The sequence below is a fragment of the Danio aesculapii genome, chromosome 15 (genome assembly GCF_903798145.1).
Source record: "Danio aesculapii chromosome 15, fDanAes4.1, whole genome shotgun sequence".
NCBI classification, from domain to species: Eukaryota; Metazoa; Chordata; class Actinopteri; order Cypriniformes; family Danionidae; genus Danio; species Danio aesculapii.
In genome coordinates, this window is record NC_079449.1 from 17305056 (window position 1) to 17321206 (window position 16151).

General features: G+C 35.4%; 1 protein-coding gene across 1 annotated transcript; it reads left to right on the forward strand.

Annotated features, from left to right (window-relative positions):
• Positions 1–2710: 2710 nt before the first annotated feature.
• LOC130242101 (protocadherin Fat 4-like) lies at positions 2711–14409 on the forward strand. The gene is made up of 8 exons (XM_056474115.1): positions 2711–2761; positions 3802–4009; positions 6160–6504; positions 9837–10747; positions 10865–11039; positions 12624–12804; positions 13626–13876; positions 13991–14409. Exons 1-8 carry the CDS (start codon positions 2711–2713, stop codon positions 14407–14409), a joined length of 2541 nt encoding a protein of 846 aa, XP_056330090.1.
• Positions 14410–16151: the final 1742 nt, after the last annotated feature.

The following is a 16151-nucleotide window of genomic DNA, read 5'->3' on the forward strand; positions in this document are numbered from 1 at the left end:
TTGACAAGATACTGAAGTGTATTCGATGACTACTACTATCCCATTAGGCCACAGGAGAGGATTTATTAATGGCTGTGACCGCATGGCTGAGTTTGTAGACATATTATATCCAACTCACAATTTCTGGTTTGCAAATTGTTTGGGAATGCTAGTAACTGGTTCATAGACAATTCTCTGTTGATTTGACAGGAAAGATTTTTTTATATAAATGGAATGTTCCAAAAATTTTCTCTTTAAGATATTACAAAAACCCTCTCTAGAACGTTTAAGAGAGAGAGACAGACCCTTTAGATAACATACCCAGAATGTACTTCTTTGGTTCCCCAAATGACCTAATAGTAACTACACTGAAAAAACAAAGATTCATTGCAGATTGTTGGAAACAATTCTTTATAAGCTGAATTTTAATTTGTTTGTTTAAATTCAGCCCATATTTTTAGGTAATAATATGCTGATAATGATTTGAAAAGTGCAACAAACAGGAAATTCTTTAACTTTCTTACCTATGCTTAGAACATATTTCTTAAATGGATATCTGATAAACCACAGATGGTCTCAGAATGGCATATAAAGTAATATTTGATCTTATGTCATTGGAATATTTTATCCATAGTCTGGAGGAAAATTTTTATACTTTTATCAGATCTGGACTCCTTTCCTTGAGTATGTAGGTCCCAGGATTTCAGGTACCTTTTTACAAAACCTAAGATCACCATACACCTTGATTAATTTATGTAATCTTTTATTATTATTATTATTATTATTATTATTACATCATGCATTTTTATTTGTCTACTTTTTTATCTTTATTATGTGCTGTGATGTTGAGAAAATTGTTGGTTGCAATCTGTGGTTATTGTCCAATTTCAGTTTAACGGAAAGAAGATTTTTTCAACACATTTCTAAAAATAATAGTTTTAATAACAGATTTAATTTATCTTTGCCATGATGACAGTAAATACTATTTTACAAGATATTTTGACATTTTAAGGCTTAACTAGATTAATTAGGTTAACTAGGTTAGGGTAATTAGGCAAGTTATTGTATACTGATGGTTTGTTCTGTAGACTATATAATAAACTGCTTTTATTCTAGCTAAAATAAAACAAATAAGACTTTTTCCAGAAGAAAAAAATTATCAGACATACTGTGAAATTTCCTTGCTCTATTTAACATAATTTGGGAAATATTTAAAAATTAATAACAATAATGCAAAGGGGGGCTAATAATTCTGACTTCAAATGTATAAATTGTTTACAACCCCTTACCTTAAAGAAATTAAATAAATCCAATGAGTACTTGAATATTAAGGGAATGTTTTGTGTTTGTTGGCATGGAACCCACCATGTTGACATCACATGACCACCTAAGCTGTGACAACAAATATATATATATATATATATATATATATATATATATATATATATATATAGTATTATAATTTATATATAGCCTAGTAAGTAGCCTACCTTTTGAACTAGCGATCCATGCACACAAGGCCTATAGGAGTTGGTAAACTAAATCCAAAAACACCGGCACTATTGGAAGCCCTATTCACTTTGTGAATTCAAAGTGCCATCTTTGAAAAAATATAATTATGTACACTTATGTAATATGATTTAAATACCCATGGGGTCATAAAGCCCAATGCTTGTTTAACCATTTACCTTATTATTATTTATTTTTTATTTTTTGTAAATCTAATGAATACTGGAGCATTAAGGGAATTTGTGTTTTGGAATCCGCCATGTTGACCACCTAAGCTGTGAAAAAATATATATATATTTTTTGTATTATATTATAATTTATGTTGCCTGGTAAGCCTACTTTTTGAATTATCATTCCATGCACCCAGATATGTCTATACTAGTATACTATATGTCTATACTAGTATATATATATATATATACAACTGTTGGAGTCAGTAAACTACAATCCAACAACACTGGCACTATTGGAAGCCTTCAACTGGTATTTTAACTCAATCGTGAGTATAAAAAACGAAAAAAAAAAAAATTATAATATAACAAACCTGTCTGGGAGTATTACATCTGCTCCAAGATCAATAGTTCTCTTCTTTGCTGTGCAGTTCAACGGTTGTCTGGGGGCTCCTCGTTTACAGCTTGTCTCCATTCATTCACCTTTTGGGCGAGTTCCATGCTGGCGTCTTCTGAATTCAAACTGAGAAAAGAAAGGAGGGCACAAGATCACTTGGCTGCCATATGAGAGGGGGAAACATTTAAATAGATCGTTGTTCGTTCACATTAAATGTAGTCAAACAGATATGGCATCAATCCACTGAAAAAAACAGAGACGACTTGTAAACTCGACAACTGGCATCACAATTTAGCTAATACACGACGTTAGATAGTATATTATGTCTTATAAAAGTCATATCTAACGCACATATAAAACGCTATAACTTTTTAGGCTTTTATTTGACCATGATATACGTCATTTATAGTCCAGTGACGTTACCGGCGTGTTTTGGCGCTGCAGTCAGGAAGGCGGTCACGGACGGTTTGTCTAAATTGGAAGCGCCAATAAAAGCGTCGCGACGTCCACTCAGGAGGACCGACCAGGCACACACACAAACACTGTACAGTGGACATAGAGATGCTGCACACAAAGAACCAGTGGATATTTAGAAATGAATCATTTCCGAGAAAAGTTCTTATCTGTGTAGAGAGGTAAATGGACAGGAGCAAAGATGAACAAGTTTGGATTAATACATCTTTGTTTATTTCTCACGCACGATACGGTAAGTATTTATTGTACAAGTAATAATAATAATGATAAACAACTTTTAACGTTTCTGTGAGAAGTTTTGTGACACAATTTGTACTGTTTTCTGGATATCCTGAATATCATATGCTACAAACAACTTAATAAAAGTAGTTCATGAAACAAATATACTAATAACTACAGTACTTAAATGTTTATGAAGAGTTCAGATGCAAAAACCTCTAAATGCCATCTGAAATGTTCTCCTAAAATGACAATTTTTGTCAGCCTCCTATGTTTATGTTCAGTTATTTCACTTTAAAGGCAATGTAAATAATTTAATCATCACTATAAAAGTAAAATTACTGAGCCTACACACAGGAGTCAAAGAAAAATGCTAATTTTAGAAGAAAATATCAGATGGCTTTTAGAAGTTTTTGCATCTAAACTCTTCATATATTATATATCATTGTGTGTAAAAATTGAAAGTGTATTATATTTAATATATATTAAAATATGTAAATAATCATATTTGATTAATATAGTTAAATTAATCTGTTAATAATTCATTCTATATTTATATTAATGTATGTAAATAATTTCCATCCAAACTATAAACTTAATAAATTACAAAGGGGCCTGATGCAATGCCAAAAGCACCTCAGATTGTTTTTTTTTAAATAAATAAATAAATGGTAATGAAGCCATGGAGTTTATGGTGTGTTCAGCCGAACAGATTTAGAACATTCTATTTAATTCTCTGAGCCTCTCTTTGGATACCAGATTGTCCGGATCTAAGTTGACATTTTAGCTTTACAAAGGCAGGTACCTAGGGAACCCAAATAAAGAAACTTATTCAGGTTGGCGTGGGATACTGTGGTAAGAGGAGAGTCTGAAAAGCTCTAAAAGCACAGACCTTGCACAAATCAAGGTGTACTGTTGCAGCTTTTAGAAAAGTCCTTCACAAAGAGCCATGTCATATGGGTTTTAACAGTTGAAACTGTTCCATCTTTCTTACCCCACACCTTCGCTTAGATGGTTTCCTTAACAGTGTTTTTTTTTCTTTTGTTCCCACAGATTTTCTTTTGTTTTACTGTGGATGGTGCTAGTTGTATCAGCTCATTAAGGAGACAGTCGGACAGCAGCAATGAGAAGTGGCTCAACATCTCAGCTCCACCATCAATGAGAAAATCAGGCTTAGCTCCACTTCGTAGCAGAAGGTTCACACAGCTATCATTTTCCAAATCTGTATATTCATTTGAAGTGAGAGAAGACACACCCCCTGGTGAGCGTTACTTTTCTATGTTGTAATATAATATTTAATGTTGCTGAAATTATTAAAAAATATTAATTTGTGCATTCTCATCAAGCAATTTTGTCTTTAATAGACGTCTGATAGACGTTTAAACATAGACAACTTGACCAAAACATAGCTAAATTTGGGCTATCCATGAAAATCTAATAGAGGTCTAAGAATAGCCTGAATATAGACCTTAGTCATCAAATAGAGAGAGATTATGTGAAGTAATTTATTACTGTGTATTTGATGACTTGTCTAGTTGTGGGCCTCCAAGCACTTTTGTAGTACTTACATAAGATAACATACTGTATATGATCGTGACGTGGCTTGTCACTGTCTCAAGACAGACAAAGTTTCTTATCGTCATGCATTGCTTCAAGTCAGAAGCCAGCAATTTGTTTGCACAGCACCACATGATGTCTGACATACCTAAAATAAATAAAAGAAATAAAATAACAAAATTTTGAAATGTAAAAAGCATTAACTAAACTATATAAATGTATGTGTATTTAATATGAAGGCAAAATATACAGTTCAGGAGAATTAGTGTTAGATTTTATGCATAGAATGAGAAATTTAAGAAAGGACATGATTTGTTAATTTTCAAATTGATGGGTGTGGTTTGCTATTGCTGTGATGTCATGTGAGTGACAAGTTGATCCTGCCCTCTAGCTGAAAAACTCATCATCAAAGAAAAGATGTCACTGAAGCCATATCGATAGATTGTACACTGCCTGAAAAAAGTCCTGTCGTCGATCCCAGTTGTTATCATTTGGAAAAGTGGCAGAAGGTAGATTTTTCCAATGAATCATCTGTTGAACTGCATCCCAGTCATCACAAATACTGCAGAAGACCTATTGGAACCCACATGGACACAAGATTCTCACAGAAATCAGTCAAGTTTGGTGAAGGAAAAATCATGGTTTGCGGTTACATTTAGTAGGGGGATGTGTGAGAGATCTGCATAGTGGATGGCAACATCGACAGCTTGAGGTATCAAGACATTTGTGCTGCCAATTACATTATAAACAGAAGAGGGCAAATTTTTCAGCAGGATAGCACTCATACTTCAGCCTCCACATCAAAATTCCTGAAAGCAAAGAAGGTCAAGGTGCTCCAGGATTGGCCAGCCTGTTCACCAATATGAAGATTATTGAGTATGTCTGGGGTAAGATGGAGGAGGAGGCATTGAAGATGAATTCAAAGAATCTTGATGAACTCTGGGAGTCCTGCAAGAATGCTTTCTTTGCCAATCCAGATGACTTTATTAATAATAATGTATGGATGCAGTTGTTCAAGCTCATGGGAATCATGCACAATATTAACTATTTTTCCACTGCAGCATGACTTTATATTCTATACTGTACATTATTTCTGTTAAGGGACAAGACTTTTGTCTAAGCAAAGTCAGACCTTTCTGTCCTAATTAAATACTTAAAAATCAAGGCATGAACATATTTTATTTTGGTAAAATAAGCGTAATCTAGAGGCCTTTGCCTTTCATGTAAGCCACTTCTGATGCCAAATTATCAACAAGAAGTCAAGTTATTATTTGTTGTTCCTAAAACTCGGATAAGCAACAAGACTTTTGTTAGGTAGTGTACATATAGAGCACAAAAATCTTTAATCAAGTGCACGTGTAAATCACTTATGTTTTTGGGATTATGATTAAAAGGACAGTACACCCAAAAATGCAAAATTACTCACTATTTGCTTACCCTCAAGAGGTTCCAATGCTTCTTGAGTTGCTTACTTCTATTGAACAATAAAAAAGATATTTTGAGGAAAATTAAAAACTTGTAAGCGATGAACTTCCATAGTAGAAAAACATGGAAGTCAAAGGTTACAGGTTTCCAACTTCTTTCAAAATAACGCAACAGAAGAATGAAAGTCTTGAAAGGTTTGGAGCAAGGATGAGTAAACAATGACAGAGTATTCATTTTTGGATGAACTGACCCTAATCACTTATGTTGATTTTGTATGATTTTTAGCCATTCTCTATTTTTCAATGTAGTTTACTTGATCCATTTGTTTTATGCGTTTAATACAAGTAATTCAGATTGGTTTGTTTAAACTGTATGTATAAAGCCATCTGCTAAAGTCTACAATTTCTGCCTTGTCTGTCATTTTCATAGGGACAATTGTGGGACATGTGGAGGCTGTATATAGCAAGAAGAATGAAACCTCAGTTTACTCAGTTCAGGAGGATGATGGCGATGGCCTTTTTCTTCTCAATCCACATTCTGGAGAATTCCTCCTGTCCCGTGCTCTGGATTTTGAGCTGGAGCACAACTACATCTTAACTGCTGGAGCTCAGCAGGGGGGCAGTGAGCTTATCAGGGTCAGGGTTTACTTCAATGTGATTAATGTCAATGACAACCCACCGGTGTTCAGCCAGAATGCTTTCTATGCCTCCATACCGGAAGACTCACCTGTTGGGATGTGCTTCCTAAGTTTGAATGTTTCAGATCCAGATGAAGGTAATACTGCATGACATACACTAGTTTTAATTTTTTTGTAAATTAAAGTATTAAGGATTTGTTCTGCAATAAGGTATTACAGACATTTATAATGTTTGTTTAAATAAAACAATTATATATTTATTATGTATTCTAACTTACATTAATATTATTATTTATGTATGGGATGTTGTGTAACATAAAGCACCACAGCTATTTTCTACATTAGGAATAATGTTTCTTGAGCCCTATATTTTAGTATATTAGAAGGATTTATAAAGAATCATGTGACATGAAATTTGTAATAATGAAAATGAAAAATTAGCTTTGCCATTTCAAGAATAATTACATTTTTAAATCAGTTAAATTTTAAGAAGACATCTAAAATAAAGACTATTTTAAGGTTATCAGATTCAGATATCTCATTAAATTCAGTGAATACAGATTTAATGTAAGTGCTACTGATTGTTTATTTATTCATTTTCCTTCGGCTTAGTCTCTATTTCTGAGGTTGCCTCAACAGAATGAACCGCCAACTATTCCAGCATATGTTTTAAGCAGCAGATGCCTTTCCAGCTGCAACCCAGTACTGGGCAATGTTCATTCATTTCTAAAAATTTATAGTGAACTTCAGTTTACAGGTGGTGAATTAATGAAAAGACTGAACATATGCATACAATGAGTAGTCAGATGTTACATGCAATCTAGACTTTGGAGAAAAGATTCACAGCATTGGCGAATTCATATTAAATTGGCCAAATTAAAAAATAATAATATAATAATAATAATTGAAAAAATTTATTCTTTGCCTAGCCCTAATTTTAAATCATAATAAATTTCAATGTATTTGTAATGAAATTAATGAGGGGTTGATAAGATTTTTTTTTACCTACCTTAAACATTTTTAAGTATTACTGTATACTTGGGGTGGCATGGTGGCTCAGTGGTTAGCATTGCACCTCACAGCAAGAAGGTGGAGTTTGCATGTTCTTCCCGTGTTGGTGTGGGTTTTCTCCGGGTGCTCCGGTTTCCCCCACAGCCCAAACCATGCGCTATAGGTGAATTGAATAAACTAAATTGTCAGTAGTGTATGAGTGTGAATGAGAGTGTATGGATGTATCCCAGTACTGGGTTGCAGCTGAAAGGGCATCCGTTGTGTAAAACATATGCTGGATAAGTTGGCGGTTCATTCTGCTGTGGCAACCCCTGATGAATAAAGGGACTAAGCCGAAGGGAAATTGAACAAATTAATTATACTGTATACTTTTTTTTTCTTGGAAAATATTTTATCTTTAAGACAACCAAGACACATCAAAGTAAAACAAGTATGTATAACAACAAGTCTATTCAATGTACAAATAGCAAAGTGGACAAAACTGGCCATAGCTTTTATTTGCCTACAGTCTCAGAACCTTCATGTTCATATGTTTGAAAAGCTTTGGGAAATGTCGAGGAGACTGAAGCGGGCTCATTAAATCTTACGTCATTTTCTTTTGTAAGACGATGAATAGTGTTCACTCTGGATGCTGACTGCAGCTAATAATGAAGAACCCTCTTTCTCGGCTTCTCTTATTTCAGGGTCAGGTTGAAGCATAGTGCACAGTGAAATTCACATTTTTGTTCCTGATAACGTGTTAATTTGATTAAACTAGAATGTGTTTATTATTTCTATTAGCTCGAAAGTGTTTTTATTGGCTTTGATTAAAAAAATCAACATTTAAAGAAAAAAATATTATTTTAAATAAAATTTAATGTATCAATGTCACATGACCAGCTCAGTTTTTACTTTCTGCTTGCACATCTAGAAGATATAAAAGTTGGAAATTTATTATCATTCTTTATTTATTATTATCTTTTTTCAGGGTCAGGCTGAAGCATAGTGCACAGTGAAATTCACATTTTTGTTTTTGATAACATGTTAATTTTATAAAACTAGAATTTATTTCTATAAGCTCTAAAGTGTTGTTATTGGCTTTAGCAAAAAAAAAAAAAATTTAAATAATAAAAAAGATTATCATTCAATCATTTTCTTTTCGGCTTAGTCCCTTTATTAATCTGGGGTCGCCACAGTAGAATGAATCGTCAACTTATCCAGCATATGTTTTACGCAGCGGATGCCCCTCCAGCTGCAACCCATCTCTGGGAAACATCCATACACACTCATATACACTCATACACTACGGACAATTTAGCCTTCCCAATTCACCTGTAACTCTTGTCTTTGGACTGTGGGGGAAACCGGAGCACCCGAAGGAAACCCACACGAGCGCAGGGAGAACATGCAAACTCCACACAGAAACACCGACTGACCCAGCCGAGGCTCAAGCAGCGACCTTCTTGCTGTGAGGTGACAGCACTACCTACTGCGCCACTGTGTTGCCTAAAAAAGATTATTTTAAATAAAATTTAATGTATCATTGATTATAATGTATCATTAAGTACGTTTACATGGACACCAATAATCTGATAATTTAATACTATTAAGACAATACTCTGATTAAGAGTCTACCCTGTAAACAGCGATTTTTGGTTCATTTAATCTGAGTAAGGTCATAATCAAACTAAACAGAAATTGAATTAAGATGAGTATGCATTATTAACATGCAGTACAGACATGTAAACACCGCAATTAAACCACATTTTGCGACATGATATTTCATACACACAGGGCCATTTGACACTATTCTCTGCACCTACTGAGTAAGTGAAGGACAACAGACACCTGCATCACAAAATGCAGAGGTTTTTTCCTATACGTCATGCGGTATCAAATTCCATTAAAACAACACTCTTCCATCAACTCTCAATTGGAACCAAAAGTATAACACACTGGTCAATTGTTGAACAATTGAAAACAACTGAATTGCAATGCAATTCTAGACATGCTGTTTCGCACCAATCGCTATTGTGACCAAGAATAAAATCTGGGGAGGTTTAGGGAGTAAAATGGATATTCTCAAATTGCAAGACAAAAATGCAGATAAAAAAGGAAGCTATTTATCTATAATCAGCCATAACTATATAAAAATTAAAAAAATATTCTTTTGCTGGTATCAGAAACTGAATTGGTGCTTCCCTAAATTATTGTACTTTATACATATTTACAGAATAGCTATTCCAATTTTTGAGGGGGATTCCCATCACAGGCAGTTGATTTTATACCACAAATGGTTCATGTTCAGAGTTTAATACCTGTATCTTATGTTTATTTGAGATCTGAAAATTATAAGATTACCTGGGTAGTTGATTTCTCAGTTAATTACACCTTTAATATCACCTGCTTAGTGTGTGAATTACAACTACATTTATGTTGGCCAATATAATTCAAGTGCTCTTTTTCTTGTATCTAACAGGTATTTATGGAGAAGTGGAGTTAGCGGTCACATCTGGAGATCTTGAGAATAAGTTCTCAATAAATCAAGAGGGAGCTCTGTGCCTAAACGCTGAATTAGACAGAGAAACATATGCAATGTACAGCCTTATTGTCCAAGCCCATGATCATGCTTTACCCACAGAGACTCAACTCACAAGCTCAGTGCATGTTACCGTCTATCTTATGGATGTCAATGACAACCCCCCACTTATCACAACACCCAGTACTGTTAGTTTTCCAGAGAACGCACCTCTTCATTCTGCTGTGACAGTCGTACAGGCCACAGATGCTGATGCTGGATCTAATGGTGAATTTGTTTTTAGTTTTGAAAGTGCAGAAGATGAATCTTTCAGTATAAATAGTTCAACCGGGGTTGTTTACCTGCAGAAGCCATTGGACAGGGAAACCAAGGATGTCATCAGAGTTATGCTGAAAGTCAAAGATAAAGGTATTCCTGCATTGTCCAGTTTAATGAACCTCACAGTGCTTGTTGAAGATGTCAACGACCACAATCCAGAGTTCACTCAGAGCTCTTACAGCCTTTCAATATATGAGGATGTATCTCGTGGAACAAGTATACTAAAAGTTGATGCAAGCGATTGTGATATTGGGCCGAATGGACTGGTCCGGTTTTCTATCTCAGAGAGTGGGTTCATGGTGGACTCTGTTTTAGGTATAGTCTTAGTGATAGAGAAGATGGACCGAGAAAAGACACCTTTCTACAGCTTTTCAGTCTTTGCAGAAGACCAGGGAGATGTTCAAAGATCCACCACTGCAACTATCAACATCACAATCCTAGACGTCAATGACTGCATGCCTATTTTTTCACCAGAATCCCTTATTTTACATGTTTTGGAAAATGGAGAGGACTCTTCTCAGCAAACACATCAGGTAAGGCACTTAAGATTGATGCACTTACTTTTTTTTTTAATAAGCTCACTTTTTTGTTTGAATAAAGTTTAATGTCTTGTTCAATCATTTCTGAAGATTTGAATATGTATTTTGTAGATACAGGCATCTGATGAGGACTTGGGAGCTAATGGTCAGCTGACTTATTCTATAGAATCAGGAAATGATGAGAATCTTTTCTCACTTCATTCCAATGGAACCATCCAGATCTTAGAAAATCTTGACAGGGAAGTGAAAAACCAATACATGTTGGAAGTTATTGCTGTTGATTCAGGTAATCATTTGCTTCATTTATATCAAATATTCAACAGGTGTAATCACTTGATATTTTCTATTTTATTTAACTAATTTCAAGAGTTCACACTTAGATATAGCTTTATAATATTAGCAGGTTTGGCATGCTGAAATAATTAAGCCCAGAACTCTCGCCTGGTCAATGAGCATATAAGAGATACAAGATCAGGTAGTTCTCGAGAGCTCCCCTTGGTAAAGGAGGAAAGGGAAGATGGGCTGGATGGGGGATTCTCCAAAAAAATGAAGATACGGGAGTAAGGCTAGACGGGCCATTTATATTGAGTTTGGAATAATCTGATTGGTTTACTAATGATTACAGATGAGAGACCAGCCACGATCAATCATATCACATGTTCCTCTTGAAGTGAAGCTTATTTATTAATAAATTTCAAGAGGATCACATGCTTATGATTGACCACAGCTGGTCCTCCATTAGCTAATACATGATTCACCAATCGTATGATTTGTAACTCATTATAAATAACCAGAGTTCCTTATCTCAGTCATCTTCGGCTTGAGGAATCACCCCTTCCACCCCTACTTCTCCTTGCTTTTTTTTCTCGATAGGGCAACACGGTGGTTAGCACTGGTGCCTCACAGCAAGAACGTCACTGGTCCAAGTCTCAAACAGGCCAGTCAAAGTTTCTGTGCGGAGTTTACAAGCTCTCCCTGTGCTCGCATGGGTTTTCCCGGGTTCTCCGGTCTCCTCCACAGTCCAAAAACTTGCGACAAAGGTGAATCGACCAAACCAAATTAGTACCACAGACAAGCTCGTAAGCAGCAGTATATCTCTCCATAGCAATCCCTAATTTGTCATTAGCCATAAATAGCAGGGGAGTTCTCGAGACCTACCTGAGCTCAAACTCCCCTCTCACCCAGGAAACAGGAGGTCAAGGATCTAATGAGCTCAGGGCTCTCTGCAGAGACAGCATGCCCAACACGCTTTATAATCAATCATCAGCAAAATGTAAACTCTTTAAATTAGTTTGTCAACTTCACATTGAGATATTTTAGTGTCCCCACAAAACAACTACAAATGCAAAATAAATGAGAAAAATAAAATATATTAATTACAGATATTCTTGAAGATGCTCCCACTGGTTTTTCAGTCATGCGTTTTGCTATTTTAGAGATATTTTAGGGTTCTCACAAAACCTCTTCAAATGCAAAGTATATTAGAACTTGTCTTCAAGTAGCAACTGCTGCTGATTTTGGAGTGTTTTCAAATATGTAGTACATCATTGTGCATGGTAGAATTGAGAGTACATTTAAAATATACAAAATAGGTGGCACTCTTTCCACAACACAGTCATAATAATCTGATCCTCAAGGCTATTGATAATGAAAACAGCAGTCTTAAAGGCATTACAAATGATCATGCACCTTGATTCTCAAAGATATTCATTGCAGAAGATCAAGAAGATGTCCCCACTGGTTTTTCAGTCATTAATATACCTGTTTTTGAGATGAGCTATTTATATTTGAACTATAAAGGCTAAGATGAAGATTGGTATTAATTGCTTGATGTATACCTAATTTTAATTGGTTTGTTATTCCTTTCTAGGATTTCCATCACTGACAGGCTCAGGCACTTTAATCATTGTTGTAGATGATGTCAATGACAACATTCCAGTTTTTGAAAAGGATATATTCACTGCTCATATATTGGAGGATTCTCCTCTTGGAACTTTTTTTCTGAGAATTACAGCTTCAGACTTAGATGATGGCACCAATGGCCAGCTAAGGTAATTTGTTAAGTACATTATGATGTTGTTATAAAGTGAGCATTTTCTGTAAAAAATGTTTCATTTTTTGTCTGAAATTTGAAATCACTTATATACATGTGCAGTAGATATTTGTATTTATTTTCAGCCAAGTCTTGAAAATATTATGGGCATTTTAAGGTCTACACTACCTGAAAAAAGTCTTGTCGTCGATCACAGTTGTAAGAGCAACAAATAATAACTTGACTTCTAGTTGATCATTTGGAAAAGTGGAAGAAGGTAGATTTTTCAGATGAATCATCTGTTGAACTGCATCCCGAAAATTACAAATACTGCAGAAGACCTATTGGAACCCGCATGGACCCAAGATTCTGACAGAAATCAGTCAAGTTTGGTGAAGGAAAAATCAAGGTTTGGGGTAACATTCACATTGACTTTATATTCTATACTGTACATTATTTCTGTTAAGTGACTAAACTTTTGTCTAAGCAAAGTCAGACCTTACTGTCTTAATTAAATAATTAAAAATCAAGGCATAATCATATTTTATTTTGGTAAAATAAGCGTAATCTAGAGGCCTTTGCCTTTCATGTAAGTCACTTCTGATGCCAAATTATCAACTAGAAGTCAAGTTATTATTTGTTGTTCCTAAAACTTGGATAGGCGACAAGACTTTTGTCAGGTAGTGTAGTGTGACTAATTTCAATTCAGTTTTTTTTTCTTAACTAATGTTGTCTAAACTTAAAGTTACTTTTTATAAAGTTTAAACAGTTAACAAAAACTGATAGGAACCTGTCTTTAGGTAATTGACTGTAAATAATTCACTTGTATTTCACTTTCAGATATTCTTTAGCGGGCCTCGATTTTCCATTTTTAATCAATGCAACATCTGGGGATTTGTTCACTGTAAGTGCTTTGGACAGAGAGACAGTGCCTTTCTACAGATTTTTGGTTATCGTCAGTGATGGTCATCCCACAATGCCTCTTTCCAGCTCAGCTGCTGTTGTGGTAACAATTGATGATGTGAATGATAACTTCCCATCATTTCTATATGGACCATATGTGGCCAATATACCTTTTGGGTTAACCAAAGGTAAATTTAAACATTATTGTTATGACTTTGAAATATTACATCTTTTACTTAACCACTAAAATGACTGAATTCACGTAACTCAACAAACACCCATATCCATTGTTTGTTCTACAGGATCAGTTGTTTGCACAGTGATGGCAGAAGATGCAGATGTTGAATTGAATGCAAAACTAAACTTTTCTCTGCAAGGTCAACATGCCCATCTCTTCTCCATTAACTCTCACACGGGAACAGTGTTCATTTCAGATTCAATAAGTAGAAGAAATGACATCACAGTTGATGTTCATGTGCAGGATGGAGCAGAAATGGCAAAAATGGACACAACAACCTTGACTGTCAGATTTTGGAATGACTCATACTTTCCTCAAATTGCAGTCCAGGTTAATAAGAACATTCTCTTTGAGGACACACCCATCGATACCTTAGTGGCCATTGTGACTGCAGAAACATTGAGAAATGCAACAGTGTATTTCTATCTGCCCTCTGGAACTTTGGGGAGGTTTTTGAGCTTCATCCCAGCACTGGCGAGTTGACTATCAAGGATGCCTTAGATTTTGAAACCAACATGTATTTTCATCTAATAGTTGAAGCCAGAGACTCAGGAATACCACCTTTTTCTTCATATGCTGAACTTCATTTGAATATCAGCGACGTGAATGACAACCCACCAGTGTTCTCACAAGACATCTACAGATGTGAAGTGTATGAAAACATGGCTTCAAGTAGGGTGTGTAATGTGTTAGCAAAGGATGCGGATTCTGGAGTGTTTGCAGAAGTGCTGTACTTTATTCTGGATGGTAACATTGAGAGCACATTTAAAATAGACAAAAATCGAGGCACTCTTTCCACAACAAAACGTTTAGATAGAGAACAAATACCATATTATAAGCTCTCCATAAAGGCTATTGATAAAGAAAACAACAGCCTTTTGGCCGTAGCATCAATAATTGTTAAAGTTCTTGACACAATGATCATGCGCCTCGATTCGCAAAGATTTTCATCACAGAGGTTCCTGAGAATGCTCCCATTGGCTTTTCAGTTATTCAGATTGTTGCTACTGATGAAGATGCTGGTCTGAATGCTGTCATTGAGTATACAATCATTGGCCATAACAGTGAGTTTCCATTCAACATTGATAAAACCACTGGCACTTTATTTGTATCGCATCCTTTGGACAGAGAAGATCAGGATCATTATATAGTGAAGATTAATGCCAATGATTCTGCTTGGAGCATCAGCACAGACGTCACCATAGACATTATAGATGTCAACGACAACACGCCAATCTTCTCTCAACCAGTATACTCTGTCACTATCCCTGAGATGAAGATTCATGAAGTTTTCATTTTACAAGTTAGTGCTACTGACAGAGATCTTGGTGAGAACTCTCAGATACTCTACTTCATCAACCCACCAAATGAACTTTTTTTTGTGAATGTATCAACCGGGGAAATTTCAAACAAACAGCCCATTGTTTGTCTGAACTGGAATCTAAAATGTATACATTTATGGTTGTGGCATCAGACTCTGGCAATGTTTCTCTAAACAGCTCTAGCATGGTTTCAGTAGCGTTAGTGCGATATAATTATTTCCCACCCACTTTTTTTCCATTCAAGGCTTTAGTATCAGTCCCTTTAACCCTGGATGTAGGAACAGAAGTGATACAAGTATCTGCGGTAGATCAAGATTCTCTTGAAATGAACAACAGTGTTGAGTACTTCAATAGTGGTGGCAACGGATCTCTTTATTTTCAGGTTGAACATAACAGTGGAAGAGTACTGGTAAATAAAACTTTAGCAAATAGCCTTAATGTCACCCTAACACTTGAAATCACTGCAAAAGATAAAGGTCTCCCACCTCTTGCTGCACAAACTGAAATCAGTTTGAAAGTTACACAGGAGAACCAGTTTGCACCTCATTTTCTCAACAGCCAAGTCGAGTTTTTTGTTCCAGAGGATTTGCCTGTGGGATCAGTTATTGGAAAGATCCAAGGCAAAGACAAGGATGTTGGTGCCAATGGTGTTATTTTTTACTCTTTTGATGGTGGAAATGAAAATGGTTTGTTTTCCATAGAACCCCCCTCGGGATTGATAATGCTGGTTAAAGGACTTGACTTTGAGAAGTCAGAAACTCACCATCTTAGTGTCATTGCCAAAGATGGAGGTTGGCGTCCTAAGAAGGGGAGACTTAATGTCACAGTATATGTTACAGATTTAAATGACAACCCCCCTATATTTGCATCCAAAGACTATGTTGCCTCGGTTTTAGAAAATGC

Coding starts and splice junctions, on each gene's coding strand:
- LOC130242101 (XM_056474115.1), top strand. CDS start 2,711: ATGAACAAGTTTGGATTAATACATCTTTGTTTATTTCTCACGCACGAT. Junction 4,010..6,159: donor GAGAGAAGACACACCCCCTG/GTGAGCGTTACT, acceptor TCATTTTCATAG/GGACAATTGTGGGACATGTG. Junction 6,505..9,836: donor TGTTTCAGATCCAGATGAAG/GTAATACTGCAT, acceptor TGTATCTAACAG/GTATTTATGGAGAAGTGGAG.